Source organism: Eleginops maclovinus, chromosome 6, assembly GCF_036324505.1.
Source record: "Eleginops maclovinus isolate JMC-PN-2008 ecotype Puerto Natales chromosome 6, JC_Emac_rtc_rv5, whole genome shotgun sequence".
NCBI lineage: Eukaryota > Metazoa > Chordata > Actinopteri > Perciformes > Eleginopidae > Eleginops > Eleginops maclovinus.
Window position 1 is genome coordinate 20,305,362 of NC_086354.1, and position 12,342 is coordinate 20,317,703.

At 42.2% G+C, this 12,342-nt stretch overlaps 1 protein-coding gene across 2 annotated transcripts in view; it reads left to right on the plus strand.

Moving 5' to 3' along the window:
• LOC134866500 (receptor-type tyrosine-protein phosphatase mu-like) overlaps positions 1–11,822 on the plus strand; it is a 142,919-nt gene extending 131,097 nt beyond the window's left edge. Inside the window, exons 26-35 of one of the 2 annotated variants that reach the window (XM_063886709.1) lie at positions 847–1,001; positions 1,544–1,679; positions 3,569–3,718; positions 4,102–4,275; positions 5,977–6,108; positions 7,792–7,905; positions 9,263–9,426; positions 9,609–9,744; positions 10,776–10,825; positions 11,254–11,822. In XM_063886709.1, the coding sequence (XP_063742779.1) occupies positions 847–1,001; positions 1,544–1,679; positions 3,569–3,718; positions 4,102–4,275; positions 5,977–6,108; positions 7,792–7,905; positions 9,263–9,426; positions 9,609–9,744; positions 10,776–10,825; positions 11,254–11,347 (1,305 nt within the window). In that variant the 3' untranslated portion in view covers positions 11,348–11,822. Of the gene's footprint in view, positions 1–846; positions 1,002–1,543; positions 1,680–3,568; positions 3,719–4,101; positions 4,276–5,976; positions 6,109–7,779; positions 7,906–9,262; positions 9,427–9,608; positions 9,745–10,775; positions 10,826–11,253 lie in introns of both variants that reach the window. The other variant, XM_063886710.1, reaches the window with a different exon arrangement.
• The last annotated feature ends 520 nt before the right edge of the window (positions 11,823–12,342 follow it).

A 12,342-nucleotide genomic window follows, 5' to 3' on the forward strand; every position in this document is an offset into this window, starting at 1 on the left:
ACTAGCAAAAAAAACGCTTTGATTTTTGCAGAATAAGCTGCAGGATCTTGCTTTCTTTCCAATTTGTATATAACACACTTAGATTTTAAGGCCACTATTTGAATATCCGGATAGTATTGGTATTCTCATTGTATCGTAGGCAGAAAGGCATGCAGTTTCAACATCCACAGATCACACTGAGATGAATGGGTTGAAAGCATCACAAAGATTTTTACAATTTTCGCCCGGACTGTTCAAACGAGAATGCATGCCTCCAGAATAATATGAAAGATAATGTAATCAATTCAAATACCAGACATAGTAACTTTAGAAAGTGAGACTTTGTAAGGGGATGTGAAAAGAAACAGACCATGTGAAAAATGCAGGTGACAGTTACTTAGGAAGGATAGCATGTCATGATCACTTTGTCTAACTATAAATGTTTGAGTACAGACTGTTCGTTCGTTTACAATCACATTATGTCTCTCTACAACCCAAAGAAACAGGCAGAATCCACCATCGTAATTAAACCTTACTAAAATAGCAAGTTTATATTAGATCTACGTTAAACAGTGTCCAGTTTATAGATGTAACAACATAATCCTGTGTCCCTGGAGCGAAGGCGTGACTAAAAAAGTCTACTGTACAAAAGGTCAGGAAAAGGTTTCGGCAGCCTTGAAGATCCTGTTTGCTGTCAGATAATGAAAACTTTGCTCCTCGATTTTGCCTATGAAGTGTGTGTTTGCATTCAATCTGACTCTGTATTTGCTTTAGTAGGACCTCTCACATCGTCAGCACACTGTATCCGCTCACCAAATACTGCTCTGCTGTGCTCTGTGTGTTTACCATGATGACTCTGCTCCTCAGAGAGGGGCTCATGAGATTCGGGAAATCCGACAGTTTCACTTCACGGGGTGGCCGGACCACGGGGTTCCCTATCACGCCACGGGCCTGCTGGGATTCATTAGGAGAGTCAAGTCCAAGACTATGACCAACGCTGGGCCCATGGTGGTTCACTGCAGGTTGGTGTGCTCTGTTTCATACTTTGGGTTTTCCTCTGCCTCACCTGTCAGTGTATGTGTGTGTATACATGCTCTCTGTCCTACTAGGTAGTTGATGTTAACTCTCCATGGATCTTTTAGGCCTCAGATTTAAAACATTAGCAGTTGCGGCCACAGGATAAGCCAAGTACAAAGTTATGTTTCCAGTCTGATCAATTTTTTGATGATATCCTCCCCTATTTTTCCCCCTTTCAACATTGCATCTGAAGTAAAGGCACTCTCCTGCCGTTAAATGTCTTCAAACAAACAAAATAAAATCTTCAGTTCTCAGCAATGTGGAGGGTAGACGTGTGCGTAAATGTAGATCAGAGCCAATATTTTGTAAGAATATTGAAGATAAAATTAGTTTTCAGAAGTCTTTGAGAAAAAAAGAATTGCTAAAGGACTTCAAGTACATGGACAATATTTCAAATATTTAATTATGTAAAGCTGTAGGTTTCCTAAAAAACAAAGGTGGTTTCTGTTGCACCACTGAAGCGTCCAATGTGTGTGTTTCCCTGCAGTGCCGGGGCGGGACGGACAGGCTGCTTCATCGTCATCGACATCATGCTGGACATGGCGGAGAGAGAGGGAGTGGTCGATATCTACAACTGCGTGAGGGAGCTGCGCTCACGGAGGGTCAACATGGTGCAGACTGAGGTACGGTGCATCTGTCCCACAGTGACACTCCATGAGTAAAACGAACAGACAGGATTCAGAACGACAGGCTGTTGCCATCAAATGTGGATTAAGCAATATCTGCGAGTATTACTCAACATAAACCCCACTCCTCTGGTGCTCCAGAACAAAAGCAAAGAAAGAAGCTCTTTTGTGTTTTTTTTTCTGGGAAAATGAATCATTACCTGACATTTATTGGTCAATATATCTGCAGACTAAGTGATCCAATCTGGAGGGATTTTTTTTACAGTTTGCCAGTGACTGATGATGCCCATTATCTTTTAAAATGCGGTATAATTAGTTTTAATTTTTCGCCGTCAGTCATTTTCAAGTGCCAGTTCATGTGCATTTTTTAGTAGGAATATATTTTATTATATTACAAACCCTCCACATAATAACTGACCTCCATGCGGCGGCTGCAGTGCTGAAAACGCTCTGTTCTTGTTTTTATGCTTTAAATATCAGATGTTTATATTTTCAGCAGGTGAATTTATAGCTATAACTTTACATTTATGTAATTTCTCATAAGACACCCCAACTATTTCCCAGGAGGCTAAACACAATTGCTTGGCATTGCATCCTATAATAAAGAAGGTTTAAATGCTGCTAAATGAGATCATTTAGCTGGTATTGGTGGCTGAAAACACCCCTAGCTCATCCTCCATCTTTATGCTGGTACAGGCTACCAATGGACTTTGTGCTTTCCTGAACACGGGCCATCTGGAGGTGTCCACAGTCTCGTTGGATGCACCATTTCACCGTAATTCCCTTTAAATCACAGGCGTCATTGGACTTAATGGGCAAATGCTTCATCGTTGACGTCCGAATTGGGATTTGAGTAACTGGAGACCAAATGTTGTTCACCCTGAGTCACTCTCCTCAAATTCAGTGACCTTCAAAGTGTGTGTGTATGTGTGCGTTTCCCCTCGCAGGTGTTTCAGGCTTGTTGGCATGGCTGTTGAGCCCGCGGCCAGACACTAACCCTCCAACGTGGTTTAATCTGTCGGCGGAAATGAAAAGCCTTGTTGTTGGTTATAGTTTATGAGCTCAGATAGGATCTATCAATCTGTTGATTCCCGTTTGAGAGCCGCGTTGCCGCCGACCCAGCCTGAGCTATAGTGAAACGCTCAGGTCAGCAGTTCACGTTCTGCACCCGACTTAACAAATGGCAACACATGTTTCCCCGTAAATCTGTAAATCAGTGACCCCTGTGCGAGCTTGCGGATTTTGGTCCGAAGTGACAAGGGAGTGTCAGCTGGAAATGTCACTTCAGAAGAGATTTGCATCAAGCCTCAAGCAGTGTCACCACGTCCACTGCTTGAGTGACTGATGCGAGGAGGAGGAAATGTGCCGCGATTTCCAGTTTTGCTTTGCAGGAAGTTAAGGAAGCAGGGTGTTTTCTTTTTTTCTGTTAAGACGTCAGACTTGTTTTACTCCTTGACAAAATCATGCATTAAAACACAATGAGGTTTCGACCTGGCCAAGGTCACCACAGTTTGACGGGGTCATCAAAAACTGAAAAAGGTCATTGAGTTTGAGAAAAAAACATTCTTTCAGGCCTCTAAGGTTTATAAAAATGTCATGAAATTGTGGGTTTCATAACAGAATAAAATCAGCTTTGTACCGAAAATGCAAAATTATGTAATGTAACCTTTGAACACAGACAATGACAAATATTAGTCATAGAAACTGCCTCAGGGGAAAAGAATAATCATGGTAAAGTCGCTCAAAGGTCATTGAATTCTCCTGGTAAAAATACAGAGGAACACTCATGCATTCCTGCCGTTCTGCTTGGTTTTTAAAAAACTGTGTCTTTTGCTGTAAGTGTAAGAAGTCTTATAGATCCGCAATGAGGATGCTGTTTTTTGCAGGAGCAGTATGTCTTCATCCACGATGCCATCTTGGAGGCGTGTCTCTGTGGCGACACCACCATCCCCGCCAGTCAGCTGCGCTCCGTCTACTACGACATGAACCGCCTGGACCCGCAGACCAACTCCAGCCCCATTAAAGAGGAGTTCAGGGTGAGGAGATTCAAACAATGAATGCAAATCACAAATAAAGCATTATCTCAAGAGTAGGACAAGTTCAAAACAACAGTAAACACGTTGTCTCTTGACGAATGGCGCAGACCCCCTCTGTGCCAATCAGAAGCAAAAATATCACCATTCTTTAATGTGTAATAGTAGAACCCTTCCTCGGACCAATCAGTGTTACACGAGATGCATCGCCCCCCCTTTAGTTTCATCACAGTCGCACCAGGGGAGCAAGAGCTATCGCTAATGTAACTGATTAAAGAATTGCATTGTTAATTACCATATTGGGAGATAATTAGCACACTCAAGACCCGCATGCTTACCTTCCTGTGTCGGTTTGACGGTGTGTAATTCCTCCTCATCCCTGACAGACTCTGAATATGGTGACGCCCACGCTGCGAGTGGAGGACTGCAGCATCGCCCTGCTGCCCAGGAACCACGAGAAGAACCGCTGCATGGACGTCCTTCCTCCAGACCGCTGCCTCCCCTTCCTCATCACCATCGATGGGGAGAGCTCCAATTACATCAACGCCGCGCTCATGGATGTAAGAGTCGATATTTACAGGAACGATTGACATTTTGGGATTATCCACTTCACAGAGTCACTAAAAGGAGCATTGTAGCCCCATTGTAATTACGGAGTCCCTGTGATTTTAAAGTGGTAAATTGACAATCAGTCACAAGGCATGAAATTGCAGTGGCTTCTCTCTGAGTGAGCTAAAACTTTCCCACATGTTGCTTTTTCTTGTCAAACGCTAATCAGTGATGTCAAAGCGGGTATTTTGCCTTTGATAGCAAATGGAACAGATCACAGGATATGAAGGCTACTGGAAGTGCTGACATTGGTGTTTCAATCTCTAATACAAGAGGCATTGCTGCTGCTTTAAGGCCGAACTCTGACCCTGAGGCTCGAACTTCTTCAATTTAGTCCTTTTTAGTTTGCACATGCACACCACTACACCAGGTTGTAGGGTGAGCTGTAAAGAGACAACAAGACAAGAAACGAAACCAAGGTTCTTCCACCCACCTACTCCCACCTTCCTACAAAATACAAAGCATTTACAAACAAAGGTTATTGTTGCAACTGTTCTTTTAGAAGCAGAGAAGTTGATAACAAATATATGTTGAGTATAACTGAAAAAAGGTAGAGGTAGATGTCAAGTCATCTAAGGACATGGCTTGAAACTTAAATGTTCCTACTCTGCTCATTTCCAGGTATCATATTGACATGTCTCCCTGCTTTAATGTTCAAAAAGCCCTTTATTTTTCTCATACTGCCTGTGCTGCAGCCCCTCTTTTCACCCTCTGTCTGAAACCAGAGCCCAGTCTGCTCTGATTGGGTGGCTGGTCGGCTCTGTTGTGATTGGTCAAACTCTTAGAGTTGCCCCGCTCCTTAGCCTATCACTACAATGTGTTAGAGCGCTACCCAATAGAAGCATGTGTGTTAAGTAGTGATGTCACTATGTTCCAGAAGTAAACAGTAAACAAAAAATTGAAACTTATATAACACACCGCAGGAAACGGAAAAAAATCAGAAGCATAATAGGGCCAGTTGAGATGAAGTCATTTCAAAGCTGTTCGGGAAAATCTATGGTTTGTTCTATTTCACTTTTTGCTTTTAAACTTTAAAATCATACAATTTTGATTTCATGACAACCGAAAACTCCATCTGCAAATGAACATGTAACAATCTAGGAATGATAATATATAGATAAAGATAAATAGACCTTGAGGTGGTATTGTTTTATTCACTAACTATCATGTATTTTAACTCGGCCCTGATTCTGACTTTGACACGTCCTTAATGAACAGCTGTCTGTCACAGGAAGTGGGAAAGCACTGCAGGACAACACAAAATAAACCCTATAAGCAATGAATAGCAATTTTAAAGTGTTAAATGTCTTCAGGGTGGACCTGACAAAGAGCACCTTGACAAAGCTTGTGTCCAGTGATGGGCTTTTTGGCTCCTGCCTGGATTGAGCACATGACCCTTTAGGTACAGGATCCTCTGTCACCACCGGGCCATCCAGGAACCATATTAAGAGTGCAGCGTCCTAATAGAATCTCCAGAGACATGGAATCTCCATTAGAAAACAGCACTCAGTGTGAGGCAGGTTAAAGGATGGAGGGCATTTTAAAATAGTGATGGGGTTTGTTCTTGGTAAATTGTCAGCTTTCTTACAATATAATATGCATGAGGCGTATTTAGCGACAGTGTTTCAAATCTTTCTTTTGCTTTCCTCCAGAGTTACAAGCAGCCGTCTGCATTCATAGTGACCCAGCACCCGTTGCCAAACACAGTGAAGGACTTCTGGAGACTGGTGCTGGATTACCACTGCACGTCCATAGTGATGCTCAACGACGTGGACCCAGCCCAGGTAAACCCGACCTGATACAGGGGCATACAGACACACACACGATACATCAATTAATCCTCAAGGGATATTGCAGGCAGTGCACTGACATACACATGAAGCAGTTCCTTTAATCACAAGACTGCATCATATACAGTCAAAGAAAAGGGCAGCGTGGGAACTGGATTCAGAGAGATATTCCTTATTTAGATTGTTTTCTTCCAGTGTGAACCCAGGGGTTAAAAAAAATATTGTGCTGGAATAAAAAATATTTCAAATATACAGTGTATGCTTGAAATGAGGTGGATGCTGCAGAGTGGAAGCCATGAAAGCGCAGGTAGATGGAGAGACAGGCCTGCGGAGGAGACTATCCAGATTCCTCAGCCCGAGGCTCTGTCATAACACCTGCGGATCAAAGCCCGAAGCCCGGCTTGCTCTCCCCATTCAAATCCCCTTTCCCTAGGTGACTGACTGACTGGCTGCAACGAGAAGGCCTTTCATTCAATATTCTCACTGTAGGCAGCCAGTCAGCCAGCCAAAGACAGCACAGGTGGGAAGGGAGATGGAGACGAGGGAGGGTGAGGCTTACTATCATCTCCATCAGCATCTTTTGTTTTTGCATCTGTTGACTTTGTCAAACTCTGACAGGCTCTCAAAGGGAGCTGGAAAGTGCCGCCACACAGACTGTAAATGTGTTCCAGACAGGAAGCGTATATTTGGGTGTCCATTTATGTGCGTGTACTCAGGCCTGTTATTTGCATTCTTCTCAGGCGGTCTCTTGTTTGTTCATGACTCTGCATGTCTGTCTGCACAATCTGTCCATCTGTGCGTGAACGCTTCCGCTGCTCAGGTTTATTGCTGCGAGGCTGACGGTTCGGCTCTGCAGGTGCATGTTCTTAACTGGGCTTTTTTCTCCTGACGAGCGGAAATAGGGGAGATTTTTCAGCTCTTATGATGCTGTCCCAGGGGTAATTTCTCCCGCTGCACTCTCCAAAACTGCTACCAGAGCAGTCAATAACAATCAAGTTCCACATTATAACTTTATTGTATAATTCTTTAACAAATGATGAGGGAAAATACACTTATTTGAAGTCAAAGGTGCCTCCTACTAAAAAATATTAAACATATTTTAAGAAAGAAAAACGCTAATTAAATATTCTGTTCAGAGCAGATCCTACATTTTTCTCAGTTCCCAAAAGTTGTAGAAAACAAACATCTTTTGAGGAAATCGCAGGGATGAGAACAATTAGTCAAGGTTTTACCATTTGTGTTTGCTTTCTTAAAAAAGGTTCAGTTGATTGGCGAAAGGAACTCTATAGAGCACCAACAACACATCGGAGTTCGGTGTTTTGGTCCTTTAAATCTATTTTTCAGCTTTTCTCTGAATGTTCTCTTGTGAGGAAGCAATTTATCACATTTATTTTTTAAAGAAAGCACTTCACTTTCTCTCTCTCTGCCTCTTGTTCTTGTGATTCGTGTCCTTAAACTTTGTAATCTCACATTAACCTGTGTTATTGTACACCCATGTGTAAAGAGCTGAAATCATTGTCACCGTTAAGTCATTGAATTCCGAAACTAATGAATCATTTCCCGTTTTCTTTGTTTCCATTGTGTGTGTGTGTGTGTGTGTGTGTGTGTGTGTACCTGCCTTTCTCTGTGTGTGACTGTGTGTGTGTACGTGCCTATTTTGTTTAGTTGTGCCCACAGTACTGGCCAGAAAATGGAGTCCATCGCCATGGACCCATCCAGGTGGAGTTTGTCTCCGCTGACTTGGAGGAGGACATCATCAGCAGAATATTTCGGATCTACAACGCAGCGCGGGTACGGTGACACGGGAGGGTTCAAACTTCAAGTAGGGAGGGAAACAGCAAGCACTACAATTATGTGATCATGTTTTTCGCTTTGCTGCCCATTTTTCATAACTTTTATAACTAGTTTTTTCCGTGGTGATAACAACAGCCAATTTATTCTGTGTCTGCACACCTCACACGTCCCACGCATACGCCGGCCTGTCCGTTCAAGCTGTGCAAAGGCCGTGTCGTTCTGTGCTTTAACTCTGCACTCACGTGTCTTTTAGAGGCTGTGGAACATTTTACACATAGTTAAAAAGGAGAAGTTGAGTGTTTCTTCAGTTTAACACCTTATGGATAGACGGGGAATCTACCTGTAGGGGTCAGTCCAACCGGATTAAAGAAAAACACTTTCACTCAAGACTTATCCAGACATGTAAATTGGTTGGGTTTTGATAGTCCAAGTTTCGAGATATTGACTGAAATGAGAAACAGCTCAACCTGAAAGGTTTTCCGACTAAGATTGATCATTAGCTGGGTTTTGAACGGAAATAAAGGAAAAGTTCAATAAATCTACCTACATTTCCATAAAAGAAGGGAATATGTTTCTCTAATATCCCTTTAATCATCCTGTGCCTGCTCAGATTCATCTTGTTTCCCATGGGAGGGGGGGGGGGCACAGATGGCCCCCAGATTGGTAAACCTTGCTGTGAACAGTTTTTATTAGAAGTGCTTTCTAATGAAGTCCCTATGAAAGCTGTCAACAGCGTGTCGACCATCCAGAGCAACAAGCACACTGATTAAGGAAAGACAAGTTGTTAAACAGGCTTTTATGTTTTAGTTTTTAATCATGTGAGCATCTCGAACCAAATTCACTTTTTATTGGAGGGGAGGAAGAGATCTCGGAGATGCATATGTCATATCTCTGGCAAATAAAACCGAAACAATCTGCATGGCGAGATTTTGTTTTTGACCATTTCATTTTGAGCTAGCAGACATCCATTCAGTCACCTGCGTAAGCTCCTTACCTCCTCATATGAGTGTGTAATACCAGCTTCTGGCCGGCAGAGGCATTCGCCACCATGTTAAGTGGAAAACCATCTAATCACACAAGATCACTGACAACAGTTATTGATCGTATGTCTGAGTGTGATTTAGAGTGTCTGCAGCTCAGATCTGTCTCCAGCTGTGAGTGTTCCCATCTATCAGGCCGTCTATCTGCTCCTACATCTCTTCATTGACTCCTCGGGCCCTTATCCATCTCCTGTTGCCACCGAGGCTTAGCTGCATCTTTACAGTCTGATTGCATCTTTGCAAGCCAGCGATTAACCCCCAACGTGACCCCCCCTGTGTTAACCTGGGATAACCGGTGCATGCTTCCCCTGCAGCCTCAGGACGGATACCGGATGGTGCAGCAGTTCCAGTTCCTGGGCTGGCCCATGTACAGAGACACGCCCATGTCCAAGCGCTCCTTCCTCAAGCTCATCCGACAGGTGGACAAGTGGCAGGAGGAGTACGACGGAGGCGAGGGACGCACTGTGGTCCACTGTCTGTAAGTTACCACCACACTCAATGCTGGCATTAAAAATGAAACATCTCCACCTACTGACTGAAGAGCTTCACTGCATCAGAAGCTCTTCCTCACCCCTCTGTCAGCATTAAAGTCAACATTTCTGTATTGAAGTCATATAAAAAGTAGTTTTCTAATGCTTGTCACCTTTCTGACCACGTTAGGAACGGAGGCGGTCGCAGTGGGACATTCTGTGCCATCAGCATTGTGTGTGAGATGCTTCAGCACCAGCGCTCTGTGGATGTTTTCCACGCTGTCAAAACACTGAGGAACAACAAACCCAACATGGTGGACCTGCTGGTGAGGAGCAATGCAACAGCACTTCCATCCAACCTATACGAGTGTATTATTACAAGGTTTTAGATGGTATTCAAAGACGGTATCCCAGATTTTATGTACCCACAAAATACATATTAAAGAAAGAAAAAGGAGGAAGACATCCTGACTTTTAGTCCTTGTTATGGGCCAAGCTGCATAAATACTAAAACCCAACATTTCCATTATGCACCCAAAGCATCAGACCCTCCATGACTGGTAAATGTCACAGACTTTCTGTCATAACTCTATCAATGTTCTTGTCTAAGTGAGATAATCCTGATGACAATTCTTGATTTGTTGATTTTATTTACGGTCATATGTGAAATTGGTAGAATGCCCCTTTAAAGTCCCCCAATCGTACTTGGTTGGTCTCAACCAGTAAATAGACTTTCCATGCTCCTGTATTTAGATATTGGGCCTTTCAACAATTTGATGAGCACAGCAGTTTAATCATATCATAGAAATATAAACATGTAATATTTGGCTGGTTTTTAAAATATATGTTATATTGTGTATTTGTGTGGCTTTAATTCCCTTAAGATTAATTAATTAATTAATTGAATTAAATTCCACAAGCCTAGTGTTTAGTCCGAGTAATTTTGGTTGTTTTTATTTTATTTTTTATTACATTTTTGTATTGGTTTGTAGGTCTTCATGTATGGATACTTAAACAGGCAACTGGCCCATTTTGGAAACCACCACTACCCATATTATCAGCATCAGCCGAATACCCAAATTTGATCAATTGTAACTTTGGTAATGTGTGAATATTTCCAAACTACTTTATTAAGATCAATATCTGCTAAGATGAAAAAGGCCGCCTGCTTAAGAGGGCCTTACATTTCCACTATAGCTATACCGCAAACTTAATAGAGAGGGGGGAGGAAGGGGAGGATAACATTGCTAGTGTGCTTCATCGGAGCAATCAAGTAGCTTGTGACCCCTATAGGTTGTTTGTCCACCCATACTGTACATGCCTCTAACATGTTTGTGTGTTTCCTCTTCTCTCCTAGGACCAGTACAAGTTCTGCTATGAAGTGGCGCTGGAGTACTTGAACTCTGGGTAACTCAGAGCTCCTGCACCCACCTACCAGAGACTTTAAAATTGGGACATTACAGCAGACTGCAGTTTGTGTGTGTGTGTGTGTGTGTGTGTGTGTGTGTGTGTGTGTGTGTGTGTGTGTGTGTGTGTGTGTGTGTGTGTGTGTGTGTGTGTGTGTGTGTGTGTGTGTGTGTGTGTGTGTGTGTGTGTGTGTGTGTGTGTGTGTGTGTGTGTGTGTGTGTGTGTGTTGCTAAACGGACAGGAGCGAGGTACACACACATCCATACATGCAGCTCCTTTGACCAGCTCCCCCTTTTCCCTCTCCGTCAGTGTAGATGGGGAAGGTAACAGAGTTGTACAGTGTTAAAAATCGCAGCCTGCTTCTGTCAGTATCGGCTGAGGAAGCCAGCAGGAGCACAATGAGGTATTTTTTTTCTTCTCCTCTGCAGTGAGCCGCCTCTCTCTGGATCCTTCTTCCTCTCTGCATCTCTCTCAGCCGCCTGTAGTCCCGTGGTTGTTGCCTTGATCCTCATTGGACGATAAGCGTTAAATACTCTGTGGAATGCGAAACACTGTACATAATGTTAATGTGTTGATTTTATTCTCTGATCCTTTTTTGTTTTGTTATTTTTTGAAGTCATTTAAAGCAGGAGCTCAAAGCCTAAATGTTACTAAATGTCCTGTAAATCGATGATTATTGCTTCATACTGTGTGTTGGGGGACAGCTGGCTCAGTCTACATCTGCTTACCTTATTTCCTGTACAGGGATCCAAAGCTTTATTTGCACTCCCATTTGAATTCTCGTTGTGCATATTGTACATATTTCTGTAGATTATTTATTCACAGTATGTACTTTTTTTGTGACTCGCAGTAAGTGACAATCATATGTTCTATAGGTTTGGGTTATTGACTGTAACGTGTGCTCTCTTTTTTTTTGTTTTTTTTTGGTCATCTTGTGTGACAGAACAATTCCATTGTAAAGAAAAAAGATATTATATAAATGTATCTACAATATAAACATTGGATTATGTGTTTCTTCCTCTTGTCTGAGTGAAGTTGGAATAGATCACATTAGGGCGACATCTGTTGGCGGGATGAGGAATAACATCAGCTCCATGTTTATACTTTTTACTCTCCTACACTTTTTGCAATTGGATATAGTTGTTTTGAAGTATATTTGTTTATTTAATGTAAATTCTAAGTTCTCACAGACTGAACAGATACAACATGGACACTGATTGGACAGCAACGCCACTTCAGACAGGTAAAATATCTCACGGGATTTAAAAAGGTGTATGGTTTGTGATCATGTTGAAGCTTTAGGGACAAAATATACCTTTTTGTATTTCCATTCATAAAGAAAAACACACAATTATTTCACTTGTTTCTGTAATTTACATAAATACAAAAATATGACAAATTGTATTTAGAATCTGAAAATATAAACTATGAATCTAATAAAAGTCATATTTGAGATCCTTAAAGCTACAGGTAGGGGTCCAGTTGACAGTTGCACTAGAACCTACAGTATGTTTTAT